We start from the raw sequence: 15,057 nt of genomic DNA, 5'->3' as shown, positions 1-15,057 counted from the left end.
AAGGGAAGATATTGTGGGTGTGGAGACATGGTAAGAACAGGCTTGGAGTCAGGAGCTGTTCTAATAAATGTTGCTGTTGGTCAGTACCCAGTGTATGTCAAGGGCACACAAGCTAATCCACATAAGGTAATATTTTATTTTTGTTTTTATCATCATCATCATCATCATATTCCCATTTCACGGATATGAAGCAGAAACTGAGAGAGGTTATGTGATGTCCCCAAAGCCACACAACTGGTCATCGGTGCTGGCTTTGAATCTGATCCTAAGTCCCACCCTCTTTTAAGCAAACCATCTGTAGCAGCCATAGCGGTGCTTCTGGGTCTCTGGCTTCAAGAGAGAACCTGCTGTTCAGCTGTAGGAGTGCCCAGCTTCAGGGCAGCATCATACCAAATCCACCCTCACATCTGGGCCAAGGCCCTGCACTTCTGGGGCAGACCCCGGCCAGGGGACTGAGTTGGGAGGAGGGACTAGGGCCTGACTATTCTTGCCCAACACGGCACTCCTCTGAGGGCCCATCTTTGCTCCTGTCTCCCTGTAGAGCTGGCTGAGACTCTGTCATGGCTACACGTCGGTCTGAGACTCTGCCTCCACCTTGCATCTTTCACAGGCCTTCCTCGCAATAAACCTCTCCCACTCCCAGCTCCATATGTGCGGGCTTCTGGAGGACCCACAGACATACCATCCTGGTTCATCCTCTCCACAAGCCTGGTGCAGATGGGTGGGCCCTGAGGAGACCCACTGCCTGGTGCAGGGGGCTCAGTGGGGCAGTGTTGGGGGCGAGGGATGGCTGTGAAGGGTCTTGAAGGATCATAATAACCGAGACCAAGCATTTACCACGTGCCAGGCACCATTTAAGATGCTTTCTTTTAACTTACCTTTTCAATTAATCCTCACAAGAACTCTGACAGGGAGGAACTGTTACTGTCTTTATTTTACAGATGAGGAAAGCCCAGAGAGTTTCAGTAACTTGATTGTGCAGGTAAAGACCTACTACGTGGCAGTACCAGATCCTAACCCAGGCAGTCAGGCTCCAGAACCTCAGTTCCGAGCTGCACCTGTCCAGCTGGATGCTGGGAAACTCTCTGTGCTTGCCCTTCCAGGCGGGGAAATGATGGGAGTCTTGCACACAGAGGACCCTGCCATCTCCATGGCACCCAGCCAGTATGCTCAGCGTTGGTGTCTGTGCTGCCGGCCTCAGACAGGGCACAGAGTCCCCAGGAAAGGGAAGCAGGAGGGAGGAGAGTTATTTCAAGTGGACGGTAGTGTCACACAGAGGTCATGCCCAACATATGGCGGCCCCAGCCGCCCAGCCTGTTCTCTGACCGTTGAGGATGCACTCCTGCTAGTTTTACCCAGTTCCTCTTCCGTCCCACCATCAGCCGCCTATCAGCCACAGCACCAGCGTGCCACACACTGCAACTGCTTTCTGTGGTCTCTGCGGTTCTAAAGGGACTTCCTCAGCTTACCTCGGCCTGAGAGCTTAGCAGAGGACCCACCAGGAGGAGCTGCAGGCAGCAACTCTCCGGGCTGTGTGAATTCCCCTCTACTTCTCACTGGCTGTGTCTAGTTTTATTTGGCCGTTATTGCTACCTAACGAACCACCCCCAAACCTAGCGGCTTTTAGTTGCAACCATCTGTGATTACTCATGAGTTTATGGGTCGCTTGGGCAGTGAGTCCTTCTCATATGGGCTTGACCAGTCTCTGCTGGGCTCGCTAACGTGACTGGGGCCAGCTGTTGGCTGGCTCGCGGAGGATGGCCTCTGCTGGGGTAACTGGGTCCTTCTTCACATGCTCACTCCTCCCCCAGCAGCTTAGCCTGGGCTTGGTTTCATATCGTGGCAGGAATTCCAAGCGAGGGAGTGGAGCAGTAACAGCTTTAGTTCCTGTTAGAAGAGCTGCGGTCACGTCGCAAAGGCAACGTGAATAGAAAGGTGGTGAATTGGGACCAGCATACCCCGGTACTGAACCTCTCAGTGACTCAATTTGCTTATGTATGAGATGCAAATGATACCGCTTGTATCATATGATGCTCTGGCGTGCTGTGTCCTTTTAGGGGTTGGTCGGTCAGGTGCAGCCTCAGGAGGAGACCCAGGAGGGGAAAACAAAGTCTATTACACTCACAGGTCCTAGTGAGACAGAGTCGCTGCAGGCTGAGGGGGAGCCACCCACAGAGAGCACCAAGGGGGTGGGTCAGCCACGCAGGCAGGGAGCCGGGAAAGGGTGAGAACCTGTGGGTGAGGGCCTTTGTCGGGGAGGGGGTGGGTGGGGTACACAGTCAAACAGTGTGAAGGGGATTCCATTGGTGCGTTTGAATGTCATTAGGTCGCAGCGACAGGAAGGGAGGAAGGGGAATTTGTGGCAGGGCCCAGCTTATCACACTGGTGCACCTGGTCACCTGGGCTGGTGCTCATAGCCTGTTTGCGGCGATGCTGAGGCAGCAGGAAGATAAGAACTTTTTTTTTTTTTTGGCGGTACGTGGGCCTCTCACTGCTGTGGCCTCTCCCATTGCGGAGCACAGGCTCCGGACGCGCAGGCTCAGTGGCCATGGCTCACGGGCCCAGACGCTCCGCGGCACGTGGGATCTTCCCGGACCAGCATCGGCAGGCGGACTCTCAACCACTGCGCCACCAGGGAAGCCCGATAAGAACTTTTAAAATTTACAATACACCTTGTAAAAGTTGGACCCCACGATTTTGTTTTGAAAGCTAATCTTGTTAAAGGCCTCGGATTAGATTTGCCTCTGGAGAAAACCATTCCTTTGTATGGGGGCACCTGTTTAGTGGGTGGGGATGCAGGGGTCTTTAGTCACAAAAATTAGAGTACAGGGCACAACAAGGATGTGCCTCCCATCTGAGGAAAGACTATGAAGCAATCCCAATACGAGAAGCTAAGCGCCCTGTTTAGCATTCCTTCATTTGTTCAGGCAGTCATTCATTTATTCAGGGAGCCAGTCAGAAAATATTTATCATGAGTCTGTTGTGTAAGAGACATTGCATAAGAGAAACTGCATAAACAAAGGACTGGATGTGATAGAGGGGAAACAAAACATTAAGGTTGCTGGAGGACCAGGTGAGATTGTCAGGGGCACATCCTTGTAAGCCGTGATGGTGAGTTTGAGCCACTGCCTAAGGGAATGGGGAGCCACTGAAGGCTATAGGCAGGGAGTGGCATGGTGAGCTATATCATTTCTAAAGATCTCTCAGGCTGCTGCCTGCAGAACAGATAGGTGGTTGGTAGAGCACGGTGGATGCAAGAGACTAATTAGGAGAAGTTCCAAGCACCCAGGCCACTGGGGCTGGGGCCTGGATCATCTTGGTGGCAGAGATGGAGAGGTTTGGGAGGTAGAATGAGTGAGACTTGGTGCCTGGTGGAGGCATGGCATTTGACACTCAGTTTCTGTCTTGGACCCTGGATGGAGGGAGCCATCGGCTGAGATGGGGGCAGGCTTTAGCTGCCTGGCCTTCGAGATACCCGTGTGGAGGCAGTTGGTGGACATACAGGTGGCCAGAGCTCAAGAGAGAGGCCTTCACTGGAAGTATAGGTTGGGGAATCAACAGCTAAGAGATGAAAACCAAAGCCATGGAAGGGAAATGCTGGGTGTGCTGAGCCGTGTCTCTCAGTTTCCTTGCTGTGATGGGGTGGGGGGATGGTCTATTCTCTGCAAGGATTTTGTCTCTTCTGTGCCTGTAAACTGTCGTTTGTTCCTGTGGAAAGATATGTGTGTGTGTGTGTGTGTGTGTGTGTGTGTGTGTGTGTGAGAGAGAGAGAGAGAGAGAGAGAGCATGCCTACTGACACATCCCTAAGGATGATGGAAGGGGTCCCCCAGGCAGGAACCAGTGCCGCAGTGCATCATTCTTGGAGGAGGCAGATCCTGGGAAAGGAGATGAAGGTGGGAGAGTTGGGCCTGAGACTCCAGGGAGGACCCTCCTCTATTTTTGTCTCCTTGTCTCCTTTCCCACCTTCCCCTGTGAGGGGCAGGGGGCTTTCACGGTACCCTCCCTTCCTGTTCAGACCTCCTGCACTTTTAAAACACTCTAATCAAGTAAGCCAGGCTTGGCTTTTGATAAGCTAAATGGAAAAAACTAGAAAACTATTTCTGCTTTCAACTCTATTTTCACGGCTCTCCTCTTTCTAAAGAGGTTCAGGAAGTCAGCTCTGAGGTTCAGACGGGAGAGATGACATCTTTGTTTCAGGCTGTACCTGCCCTTTCCTTCCTTTACGGGGGTGGGGGAATGGAGGTGGGGTGGGAAACAAGGAACAGGCAATAAGATTGGAGAGATAAGGAGGCTGATAAGACACATTAGTTACCATTTGCAAAATATTATATCCCAGCACCCCCTGATAGGGCTTAAAATGTCCTCTTTCCTCCCTGACTGACCTACCACTCCCCTATCGCAAAGTGCCAGGAAAACCTGCATCATTATAGAGGTTTCTGACAAATGAAGACAGGCAGCTTTCAACCCCCCGTCCCATGCCCCTCTCCCTGCCGAGGGCCAGAGAGCCCTCACGTCCCCCTGCAGCTCTGCCCTTGGTGCTGAGTGTGCCCCTGCAGCCTCTGAAAGTGCATATTGGGTCCTGGGTGGCTGGTTGAGCTCTTGAGGCAGAAAGCCCTGAGGTGTCCACTCCATCTCCCAGCCCTTCTGCCGCGCCTCCTCGGTCCCACCATTTACAAGTGTCCCTGGGCAGGTCTCCTAACGCCCTGAGGCTGAGCTCCTTACAGGTCAAGTGTGAACAGTGATGCCTCAGAGCCGTTTCCCATGCACCCCACTCTCCCAGATTTCACATTTACTTGAGCCATTTACAGCACCTGGAGGGAGAGGGCGAGAGCATGTGATTGCGCTCAGAGAATATGTATCCCAGGGGAAGACTGCAAAGGGAGAGGGAGGCCAAATTTCCCAGAGAGGGTGAGCTGCTCTACCTTCTTGGTTTAATTCAGTCGTTCATTCCATAAATATTTACTGCATTTATGGAGCTCACATCCCAATGAGAACAAATTTTCATGCTTAATCGTACATTTCCTATTTTCCATGCAACCTGGTGTCAGCTACGCGCGGCCTCTTCGTTTGCTGCCGAGCAGCTCCAGTGCTGGAGGGAGAGCCCGCTGCTGTGCAGAGATGCTACGTCGGATTGATTGAAAGGCTGGTCATGACTACTTCTGTCTACAGGTGAGCCTCGCTTTCGGCATTGCATTTCAGCACCCCCCCGTACCCTCAGCCTCCCCGGCTCTGAGCTGAGACTCCACTGTCCCCGTGCGTGGGAATGGGGGTGCAGGGAACGTTAGGACTCAGTGAAAGGCTGTGTGCAGGGAGTGGGCAGGAGGGACGAGCTAGTGATTCCAGCCACGGCGCAGGGCGGTGCCAGGTAGCGCTTTGAGCTTTATTAGCAAGCCCACTTCAGAGGCTGTCAGCCACCCCAGGAAGCCCCTCAGAGAGCACGGCCTCCCCTCGTGGGCTGAGTGTCTTGGCTGTGGACGCCCTGGGGGCAGAGCAGTGAATGGTCTGTGGGGTCATCTGCAGTCCACACCCGCATCCTCACTGTGGTTGCAGTTGTGAGAGCCCCAGCTGTTCTTGCTGCAGCTCCACAGGCTCGATTCCGACCCTTGACACGCAACGTTGTCCAGCCAGATGGTCCCAGTGCCTGGACACAGCAAAAGCAAGGAGGGAGAGGAGCGTGGGATTAGGGTCCAAGCAGCATAGCCTGTCTGTCCTCAGGGTCTTCCACAGGGAGCTAGACTGCCAATTTCTCCCACATGTGCCCAGGCCCACCGTGCTGATGGCTGGTCTGCTCTCTTACGATGGCTCTGCCTCTGCTCTTTCTACCTTTTGACAAAAGTCTCATCCGAGTATTTAATATGTAACCCAAGCATGATCTGAAAGCTCCTCCTAGGATCTCCAGGGTTTGTCTCTTCCTTAAATGCCTTTGTAAACAGGCTATTCACGTGTTCTAAATCACTCACACCTTCCTCAAACCGCCTTCCTTCTGATATAACTGATTTCAGATCAGGAGCTCAGAGGAATTACCGGATGATTTGATTTCCGTAATTGACACTACAGTGTGACCATCTATAGAGGCTTAATCTGTTTGAGGAGAATGTGTATTTTAAAGGAGTTTTGTAATCCAACTGGACTCAGATTGAAAAGTAGGTATGCATTTTGGTGGGCTTGTGGGGAGGGGTAAGGGGAGAGAACATTTTGGGGTGGAGGCAGGAGAAATGGGCCTAGTGTCCCTGTCAGATCAGCTCAGAAATGGTCTCAGGCCTGGGGCTTAACTCTTCTGTTGAAAGTCTAAACATTTTGCTGCAAGACGTAGCTGAGTCTCTAGCACCCGAGGACATCTTTCCAAAACTGATTTTAGGAGGTCCCTGCTCTGATTCGTTTTCTCTTCCCTTCACACCTTCTCCTTGAAGATGATCAAGCTTGGGCCACCTAGACCTTCAGGTTCCAGAGAGCTGGGATGACCACTGTGCTGCCTGCCCTGCATCCTTCTCTGTTCTCCCAGCTCCAGCCCCTCAGCTGTCCAGAGAGTGTCCCTCACAAACACCCTCCGACACATGGCATTCTGGCTTTAGGGCTGGACAGACAGCAACTCAAACAAGCCTTTGCTGTCCCTTTGGGGAAGAGAGCCTTCTTTCTCCTGGGGCTGCCAAGTCTGAAGGATGTAAGTTGGGGTCCTGGGCTGCAGAACTTTTCAGTTGCTTGAACCAATCCTTTTCTTTTAACGCAACCAAGCTGAGTCACTTGCAACCAATGGTTGCCAACACCCTACCAGGGAGAGAAAGCCCGCATCAGCACCTCAAGGAAAGAGGCTCCTGGTTGAGGATCGATTCACTTACCAGCTCCCACGTTGAAAACGGCAGTTCCCGAAGAGAAACCCAGCATGCGGCAGAAGACGGTGGCATCTGAATTGTCCCAGTCATCATCGCAAATTGTCCCCCAGGCTCCATTATAGTAAATTTCAGCCCGGCCTCGGTTCCTAGAGCCAGCAATCCGGACGGATACCATGGATTCGCCTGGATGACAAAACACACACGGGAGAGGTGAGGGAAGCAGCCCAGGGCTTTGTGTGAATGTAGGCTCTGCCGTTTCATTTCTGGAAGTCCTATAGTTAGGGCAAAGAAGCCTCCTGCTTGGCTGCCACCACAGCTGGGAAGATCCCACATGCTGGCACCAGCACAACCAGCGGCTCTGTGCACCTGGGCCTGCAGGTACGAGGCCATGGGGACAGGTCCCTCTGCAGCTGGCCTTGCAAATCCAGCCCACCATGTTTAGCCTTGTGTTGTCGATAAAAAAGGGGGAAGAAAGGAGGGAGGGAGGGAGGAAGGTGTTATCTGTGGCTCTGTGCCACGGGCAGGCTTATTCAAGGGACAAGCCCTTAGCTTTCCCCCCAAATGAGGAATCTCTCTGACAACCAAGGCCTCTCCCCCTAGCACACCTACAATTTTCAAGTACAGAGTAACCTCTGAAACACACATTAAAGAGAACAGAAATAGCAATTACCTTTTTGACCTTTTTCTCCCTTTGCTCCTTTCAGCCCAGAAGATCCTATCATGAGGAGAAAAACCACACAGTTCGAAGGAAACCAAGCCAGGACCCCCTTGCCCTCCTTTGCCAGCAGTGGGGAGGAGGGGCGGGCAGGAGGGTGGAGGGGTGAGGGTCAGACTCCCTCCTTCAGCTTTGCCAGCCACCTGGCATCATGGGGACTGGATGTGCCGTGGGATCCCATGGGTGAGCAAGAAGAAATGGGCCTGGGGCTTCCCTGACAGCGCAGTGGTTGAGAGTCCGCCTGCCGATGCAGGGGACGCGGGTTCGTACCCTAGTCCGGGAAGATCCCACATGCCGCGGAGTGGCTGGGCCCGTGAGCAGTGGCCGCTGAGCCTGCGCGTCCGGAGCCTGTGCTCCGCAACGGGAGAGGCCACACAGTGAGAGGCCCGTGTACCGCAAGAAAAAAAAAAAAAGGAGAAGAAATGGGCCTGAGCCACAGCAGGAAGGATTTAAGCTCTATTAGAGAGGAACATTCAAGAGACATGGAGTTAGAAGTCTCTCCTGCCATCAGTCATGGCGACTGTGTGGTCCAGGGCCTGACTGGGCGTGATGCCAGTGCATGGTCACCGGCCTGCCACTCGGAGTGCCCGGCCGTGCCTTATTCTCCTCTGTAAGCTCAGCGCTGAGGGCGATCCCAGCGCAGGACTTGGCCACAGAGCCACTAAACCTCTACCCTTCTGGTTCTGAAAACTCCCAGCACCTTATGACAGGCCTCTCCTTAGAACCCTCACATCAGAAACCGAGGCCTTACCTTTCGCTCCGGGCTCTCCCTTTCGGCCGTCTGGTCCAGGTGCCCCCTTGAGGCCGACCAGGCCTGGGCTTCCCATCTCTCCCTTCATGCCTGCAGGGCCTGCGGAGGAGAGAGACCACCTCCATCAGATGCTCTGCTCTGCTTTCCAAGGGGGACCAAGGGCCTTGGTGTTTAGTGCCTGAGTTGTCCTAAACCACCAGGTTCCCCCCTGCCCACATCAATGGGCTGTTCGAATGTTCAGCCCGGGTGGGCAGGGCACTGCCCTGATCCCCCGACTCCTGTGTAAACTCTGGTTGAGGGCGAGCGGGTGAAAATCGCGGACAGTATTCCAAGGCTGTTGTTCCTCATTGGATGGCATAATTGTGTGGACGTTCTAGCCATTCTAGGAGAATTTGCTAGAACATTTCTAGCATTCAATTTCCCCTTCAGTAAGTTAGAATAGGGATAGAATATCCAGCTCAGGTGGAAGAAAGACTGCTCAGGAAATGTGTCTGGGGAGTGTCGCTTTGGCTTCTCAGGGTAGGGCTGGCGAGAAGACTAGAGATGCCGTGGGCAGGGCGCAGTAACCAGCTACTAGCTAAGGCGGGGGCCCACGAGGACCTTGATGATAGCCCCGTGAGAAGCAACAGGAAGAGGGGGGCACCTTGGGGGCCAAAGGGTAGAGGGAGATGGACCGAAGCAGATGTGGACAGGCAGATAGAGGCCATGCAACCAACCTGGCAACTGGAGAGGAAGGTCACCCAGGTCCTCTGCGGCTGTGCCGCCTGAAGCCACCACCAGGGGCAGTTGTCCTGGCTTTCTTTACCCTCCACCCCCTCTGCCCCCGCCCCTCTCTCTACACCCCTTCCCCAGGTTTGTCACCCAAAGAGTCTGAGGCTGGAGCGATAGAGCCCTGCAGGCAGAGACACTCTGGGGAAAGGTTACTGAGGTTACCGCCGTGATTTCAGGGTCGACAAGACCCACCCTTGGAGCACAAGCCCTTCCAGTCATCACTGTGAGAAATGAAAATGAAGCCGGCACTTTACCTGGGACTCCTGATTCTCCTTTTGTTCCTTTCTGTCCTTGAAGTCCTAAGATCAAAATACAAAAAAGGGGAGAAGATAATAAAACGTAGATATTAGACTCTTTTAATCTTAGACAACCTCTACCTTCTGTCTGATTAATGCAGAAGGAAAGGCACATTGGTTCTCCACGATTGTTTAAAGCCTCTTTAGCAGAGCATAAATGTAGACAGACTGCAGATAAATGGGGACGTGTGTTGGGGTGAAATAGAAATGTATTTGATGAGAGTCTAGGTTAGATGGACAGACCCCAGACTCAGTGGCTGGCCTTCCTTGTCCAGAAATAACCTGACTTGGTGTCTAAATTCAATCCCATTCCTTTCTGTTGCATTTTATTGAAAAAGAGTTGAGAGATAGTTTGAAAATAAAGTTATTTTTATTTCTAAAAGACTGTGGAGGAGACTCAGTGGCCAATAGGAGCTTTGGGGGGGCCGTCACCCTCAGTAGATATTCCATAGCGTTTATTGGTTTATTTCATTGTGGCCCCCAGTGTAGCTAAACATCCTTCTTCCTTCCTCCCATTCATCTCTTTATTCACTAAATTACGTGGAAGACCCAGTATCCCCAGCACCATGCTGAGTCATAATTTATTGTGGGATAATAATTTATTGGTTTAGCAACTCCATGGTCTCTCAGAGAAACAGGACTCTCCAAGACAGTTACACAAACTTGGGGAAACTAAAGCTCATTATTGACCACGAAGTAACAGTTACTAGAGGGTAACAGTGGGAATGCACTCCCACCATGCTCTTGACTAGTATCCCTCCCACCACGCCAGCTCAGTCTTAACCAAGAACCCACCCGTTTGATGATCACTAGAGACCACAAGGAACTCGGTTACCCTCATTGCCAATTGCCTGGAGGAAGTTCCTGCCTTCCACTTCAGTTCCTGGCTTTCCTGAGCACCTACTGTGTGCTGGTCAGTGGAGGGCAGGCGAGGGGCCTGGTGGGCCTCTTCAGGATCCCTCCTTGGAATAATGAGCAAGCAGTCCTGGCTCCTGGCAGCCTTTCAGAGGGCTCGTCTGAGGCCGGGCGCTGCCTGGGGAGGAGAGCCCGAGGGCCGAGGAGCTAGGAGCTGCTGCTGCAAGCCGGGGCACAAAGGAGGCGGGAAGCCCTGGAAAGATCTGAGAGGGCAACTAGTTCTGCCCCTCATGTTTGAGTTGAGGACCAGAATGGGGCTCAGAGAGCATCTTCTAAAAGCTGGAGGGACCTTCGAGGTTGGCCCTGGCAGACAGGCCCCAGCTCACCCCGCGCCAGCTGTGCCCACTGCAGTCCCTCGGTTTGGAAAGCCTCACCGCTTTGGTCCCCTGGGGAATGGGATCAAGGCTGTGAAAGCTGCTAAGATGCTAGATGTTGCTGCCTCTGAAGCCTTCTCTGGCCTCGCCCGTGGCTGACGTACTTCCTCCCAAGGCAGCACAGGGGCCAGAGTCAGAGAGCCTGGGCTTGCGTCTGCCTCCGTGACCTTGAGCCAGGCTCCCTCTCCCTTAGCCTCACCTTTCTCCTCTGAGCCTCTGGCTGGTTGTCAGACTGAAATGAAGTTGTCTGTGTCACGTACTAAGCCTCGTGTCTGACAAGCGGTACCACGAGGACCCCAGGGCCCTGTCGGCATGTGTCTGTCTCTCCTCCAGCGGACAGCGCCTGGGACACTGGGGCTGAAGCCCCCGCAGGAGCTCCAGGCTTGCTGCCCAGCAAGCCCCCCCCCACCAGATGTTTGCTGTTGACCTCAGGTGGCCCAGCACGGGCAGTAGATGTGTCCTCTCTGCTTACCTGCACCTGAATTGCAGGTGTCAAGATGAGGGAGGAGAAACCACATTCAGAAACATGTCTTTGGTTATTAAATAGAAAAACGGTTCATATCTAGACTCTTGACCCTCTCTGTCACATCCTAAAGGGTCCCATATTGCACAGATCTCTACCTTAAGAGACTGTCCCTAGACCCAAGGTTGAGGGACACCTGGCACTGGGATCTCCCCTTATTGCCTCTCTGCCACCAGAGAAGTCTCCAGAGCACCGAACAACAAATGTCCTATACAGACAGGAGCCCCAGGGGAGCCCCTGCTCACTAGGGCCATGGTCCCCAAGGCCTGACCCTTCCACCTCGTTTCTCACACCCTCCCTCCCAGCCCCCCACCTCTTGAGGACTCAACCTCTGCTGCTGCCTGCACTGCACTAGGCACCACGCCAGGAGCTTCACATGCATCTCTCAGCTTCCCAGCGAGGTCGTGCCATTTCCCTCTTTACAGAGGAGGAAGTCCACACTCAGAGACGCTAGGTGATTTATCCCACGTCACACAGGGAGGGAGTGGTGACGCTGGGGTTAGGACCCAGGGTTGGCCTCCCACTGGGCACTGTGGCTGCCTGTGTGCCACCAGCATGCCAGCTCACTACTTCCTGGAGTTTCACGTGGGCTCTCCACCTAGTTCCAAAGACTCCCAGTGGCCTTAGGCCATCTCTTACTCCTAAATAAGTCATCAAACTAGAGTGAGCGTCAGAATCGCCAGCACAGGGTTTGTTAAAAACAACGTGCTAAGCCCCCCCCCCGCCCCGCCCCGGGGTTCCTGATTCACTGCATCTGGGCTGGGAATCTGAGACGCTGCATTTTTAACAGGTTTCTGGGTCTTTCTGATGCTGCTGGTCAGGGACCATGGTTTGAGTAACCACTGCCCTAAACACATCTCACTCGATCTTCAGGGACCAGCTGACAGCCCGCGTCCTCCAAGCAGCCTTCCTATCTCTGAGGAACTCACGGCCCCTCCCCTGTCTAAGCTCTCCCGTAACCCACTGGCCCTTGATAAAATGCCCTCTGAGATGTGTATAATAGGTGTAGGTTTATGTCTTCAAAACTCCCCTCTTCAGGCTTCCCTGGTGGCACAGTGGTTGGGAGTCCACCTGCCGATGCAGGGGACACGGGTTCGTGCCCCGGTCCGGGAAGACCCCACATGCCGTGGAGCGGCTAGGCCCATAAGCCATGGCCGCTGAGCCAGCACATCCGGAGCCTGTGCTCCGCAACGAGAGAGGCCACGACAGTGAGAGGCCCACATAACGCAAAAAAAAACAAAAACAAAAAACAAAAAAAAACTCCCCTCTTCAAGGCAAGGAAACTGGAATTGAGTTTTGTGTGATTTTTGGGGGTGTGATTTCTCTCCAGGACTGGACTCTTGAGAGGTGCTCGCTGAGTGGCTATGCATGGATCCAGGGACCAGTAATGACTTCACTATACATCAAGGCAGCATCCTGATTGGATCAGGGAGAAGGAGAAATGGCTGAAAAATAGAATTTAGAAGTTCATGTTGTAAACCTTCCCTGGAAGGGAATGAATGCTGGGTTTGTCCTCTTAACCACAAGCAAACTGGGATTCCCTGGGTGTCACAGACTCATCACGCTGAAAGGGCTCAAAATATTTATTTGCAAGCTGCTTATTTATAGAAACAATTTTCCCCCAAGAAAATAGTTTAGTTAGAAAGCACATGCCTTCCTATTGTTTTGTGTTCAGCTGGTGCTCTGCCTAAAATCTTAGAAGGTCCCTGCGTGAAGGGAAAATTGCCTGTTTCAAACCCAGAGTGCTGGCAGATTGGCAGGGACCTGGGTATTATTCTAGAACTCTCCCCACACTCCACAGAGGAGGAAACCAAGGCTCTGGAAGTCATGTACCAACCCATCATCACCTAGCTAGTTGGCAAGTCCAAACTGATGCACAGGCCTCCTCACTCTGATTTAATGTAGAAACTTCCAGTACGTTAGGAAACTTCCTTAAATACCATCCCAACTTACGGGCTAAGTGCAGCCTGGCAAATTTTGGGTTAATTTAATACCTAACACATTGAGCTGTATAACAAGAAGTAAGATGGTAGGTAGGGGACCCAAATTTGGGACGCATGTAGACTTCTTCAGATGTCTCTAAGAAACTTAGAGGAAAACGAGGAAAACTCTAAGTGACAATTTAGTAATATGAGTTGGTAGACTTTAATAAATTCTTGGACTAAGTCAATACTTAGACGTGGGGAATGAAATCAACAGAGAAATTATATTCATGATATAGGGCTTAATTGCTATTATGGGTTATTCTTTGTTACTTATCTTTAAAGTAAAACGCGTCTTAAAAGACAGATGAGAAACTAGATTTCAAGTTCTTTGCACTTTGGCTTTGCCTCAAGAGAAACATAAAAGGACATAGAAGATTCAGATTCTTGTTATATTTTAGACATGAAGATTGTTGCGATGCAGAAATTTTGATCAGATTGGTATTTTGGAGCTTCAGTGTTTTGGCTGTGTCTAACTTCATTTCATAAGGTGAGATGGTAGAAAGAGAAATGCCGTGATCACAAGTTGAAGTGAGCCCTTCCTTATTTCCAAACAAATTTTCCTTTTCAAAATGGCCAAAGGATTTAGAGCTAAAATCTGTTTTGCTGTGGATTTTTTGCAATTTTTTTTTCCCCAAAGTCAAATGATTCTGCAATCGTTTGAAAGATCAAAGGTGAGAAAAAACTAGGTTTTCGGGGTTTGATAAAACCTTGTTTTATGAACGGTGAAGGAAACTACCATTACAGAAAGTTCTTCTCGGTGATAATGTCCTGCTTAAATAAACTATGCAGTCTATCTTCCCAACAGAATGGAAGGAGTCTCCTCTTTGCCATCTTTATCTTTAATCTTTCTCAAGGGGTGTGAACGTGGGGAAACGTTCCACCAGAATGGGTTGGAGTGTGATTAGAGAGCAGCAAGAAGATTTGGTGACTAAGCTAGGATTTACCCATCTACTGTGGGGTGAGAGGTGCGGGCAATTCTGATTTCTCTGAGTCCTCTACTCTATGTTATTCTACACAACAAAATTTAGAAAAGCACAGTTTGGGAATCAAACTTTGGGATTAACTCCTGGACTCAGTGCATATTAACTGTGAGACCCTGAGGAAAGGTTTTACCTTTGCTTCCTCAGTTGTGAGGTAGGGATGATGAAACTCAGCTGTGTGGATGAACTAAGGTCACGGGAGGAAAGGCCCAAACACAGTGCCTGGCTTGGAGGCGTCATCAGTACTAAACAGACCTCTTACTTTTGGTAATTAATGCACAACAACGAGATCTAGCTGTTACCTAATTTAAGCCAACCCACCAGAATTTCTCTGTTTTCATGCCATACTGCTAGACAGTCTCCTGTGAGATTAATGATTTTATTTACAAAATGGGAAATACATCTGTTTGAAAAACTGGCTTGATATGATCAAAACTGAACCAACACCTCAGTACCTCTAGTCTGGGGAATACCAACATCCTGACATTGACAAGTAAGCATTGTCTTCCACGAGGAGATGGTCTGGCTCCCACTCACCACCCACCCTTCCTTCTCCCACTGCAGAATCTGACCTTTCCAAAAGTTCATTAACCTATGACCTCAGGAGAAAATACAGCCCTGGCTACGGCTAGCCAGTTTATGGTCCTAAGGGAATTCCCTCCTGAGATGTCTATGTAGACCATCAGCTACTCGATCAAGACAAATGTTTGGGTTTGAGCGGGAAACATATGCAATTTGGAATTTGTTGTAATCATCACACGCCCCAAATTGAAAATGTAATTCACCATGTTTACCTGGGCAGCTGGAATTCAGGAATAACCCTTAGAATCTGCCTGGTTGGTATTTCCCACTAGGCCTGATTGATGGAGGTTCCCATAAAGGTGCTCACCAGATATGCAGGGACTCTATAATGGAG

General features: G+C 51.4%; 1 protein-coding gene across 2 annotated transcripts in view; it reads right to left on the bottom strand.

The window, feature by feature from the left end:
- Window positions 1-5,374: 5,374 nt before the first annotated feature.
- Window positions 5,375-15,057, bottom strand: part of MARCO (macrophage receptor with collagenous structure) — a 34,827-nt gene continuing 25,144 nt past the window's right edge. For both annotated transcript variants that reach the window (XM_067739906.1, XM_067739907.1), the window contains exons 9-13: window positions 9,323-9,367; window positions 8,298-8,396; window positions 7,502-7,546; window positions 6,838-7,014; window positions 5,375-5,642 (exon numbers count right to left, since the gene is read on the bottom strand). In XM_067739906.1, coding sequence (XP_067596007.1) covers window positions 5,512-5,642; window positions 6,838-7,014; window positions 7,502-7,546; window positions 8,298-8,396; window positions 9,323-9,367 — 497 coding nt within the window. In that variant the 3' untranslated portion in view covers window positions 5,375-5,511. The remainder of the gene's footprint in view (window positions 5,643-6,837; window positions 7,015-7,501; window positions 7,547-8,297; window positions 8,397-9,322; window positions 9,368-15,057) is intronic.

This window comes from Pseudorca crassidens, chromosome 6 (genome assembly GCF_039906515.1).
Source record: "Pseudorca crassidens isolate mPseCra1 chromosome 6, mPseCra1.hap1, whole genome shotgun sequence".
Classification (NCBI taxonomy): domain Eukaryota; kingdom Metazoa; phylum Chordata; class Mammalia; order Artiodactyla; family Delphinidae; genus Pseudorca; species Pseudorca crassidens.
The sequence above is the reverse complement of the archived record's forward strand: the minus strand, read 5'-3'. Positions and strand labels throughout refer to the sequence as shown.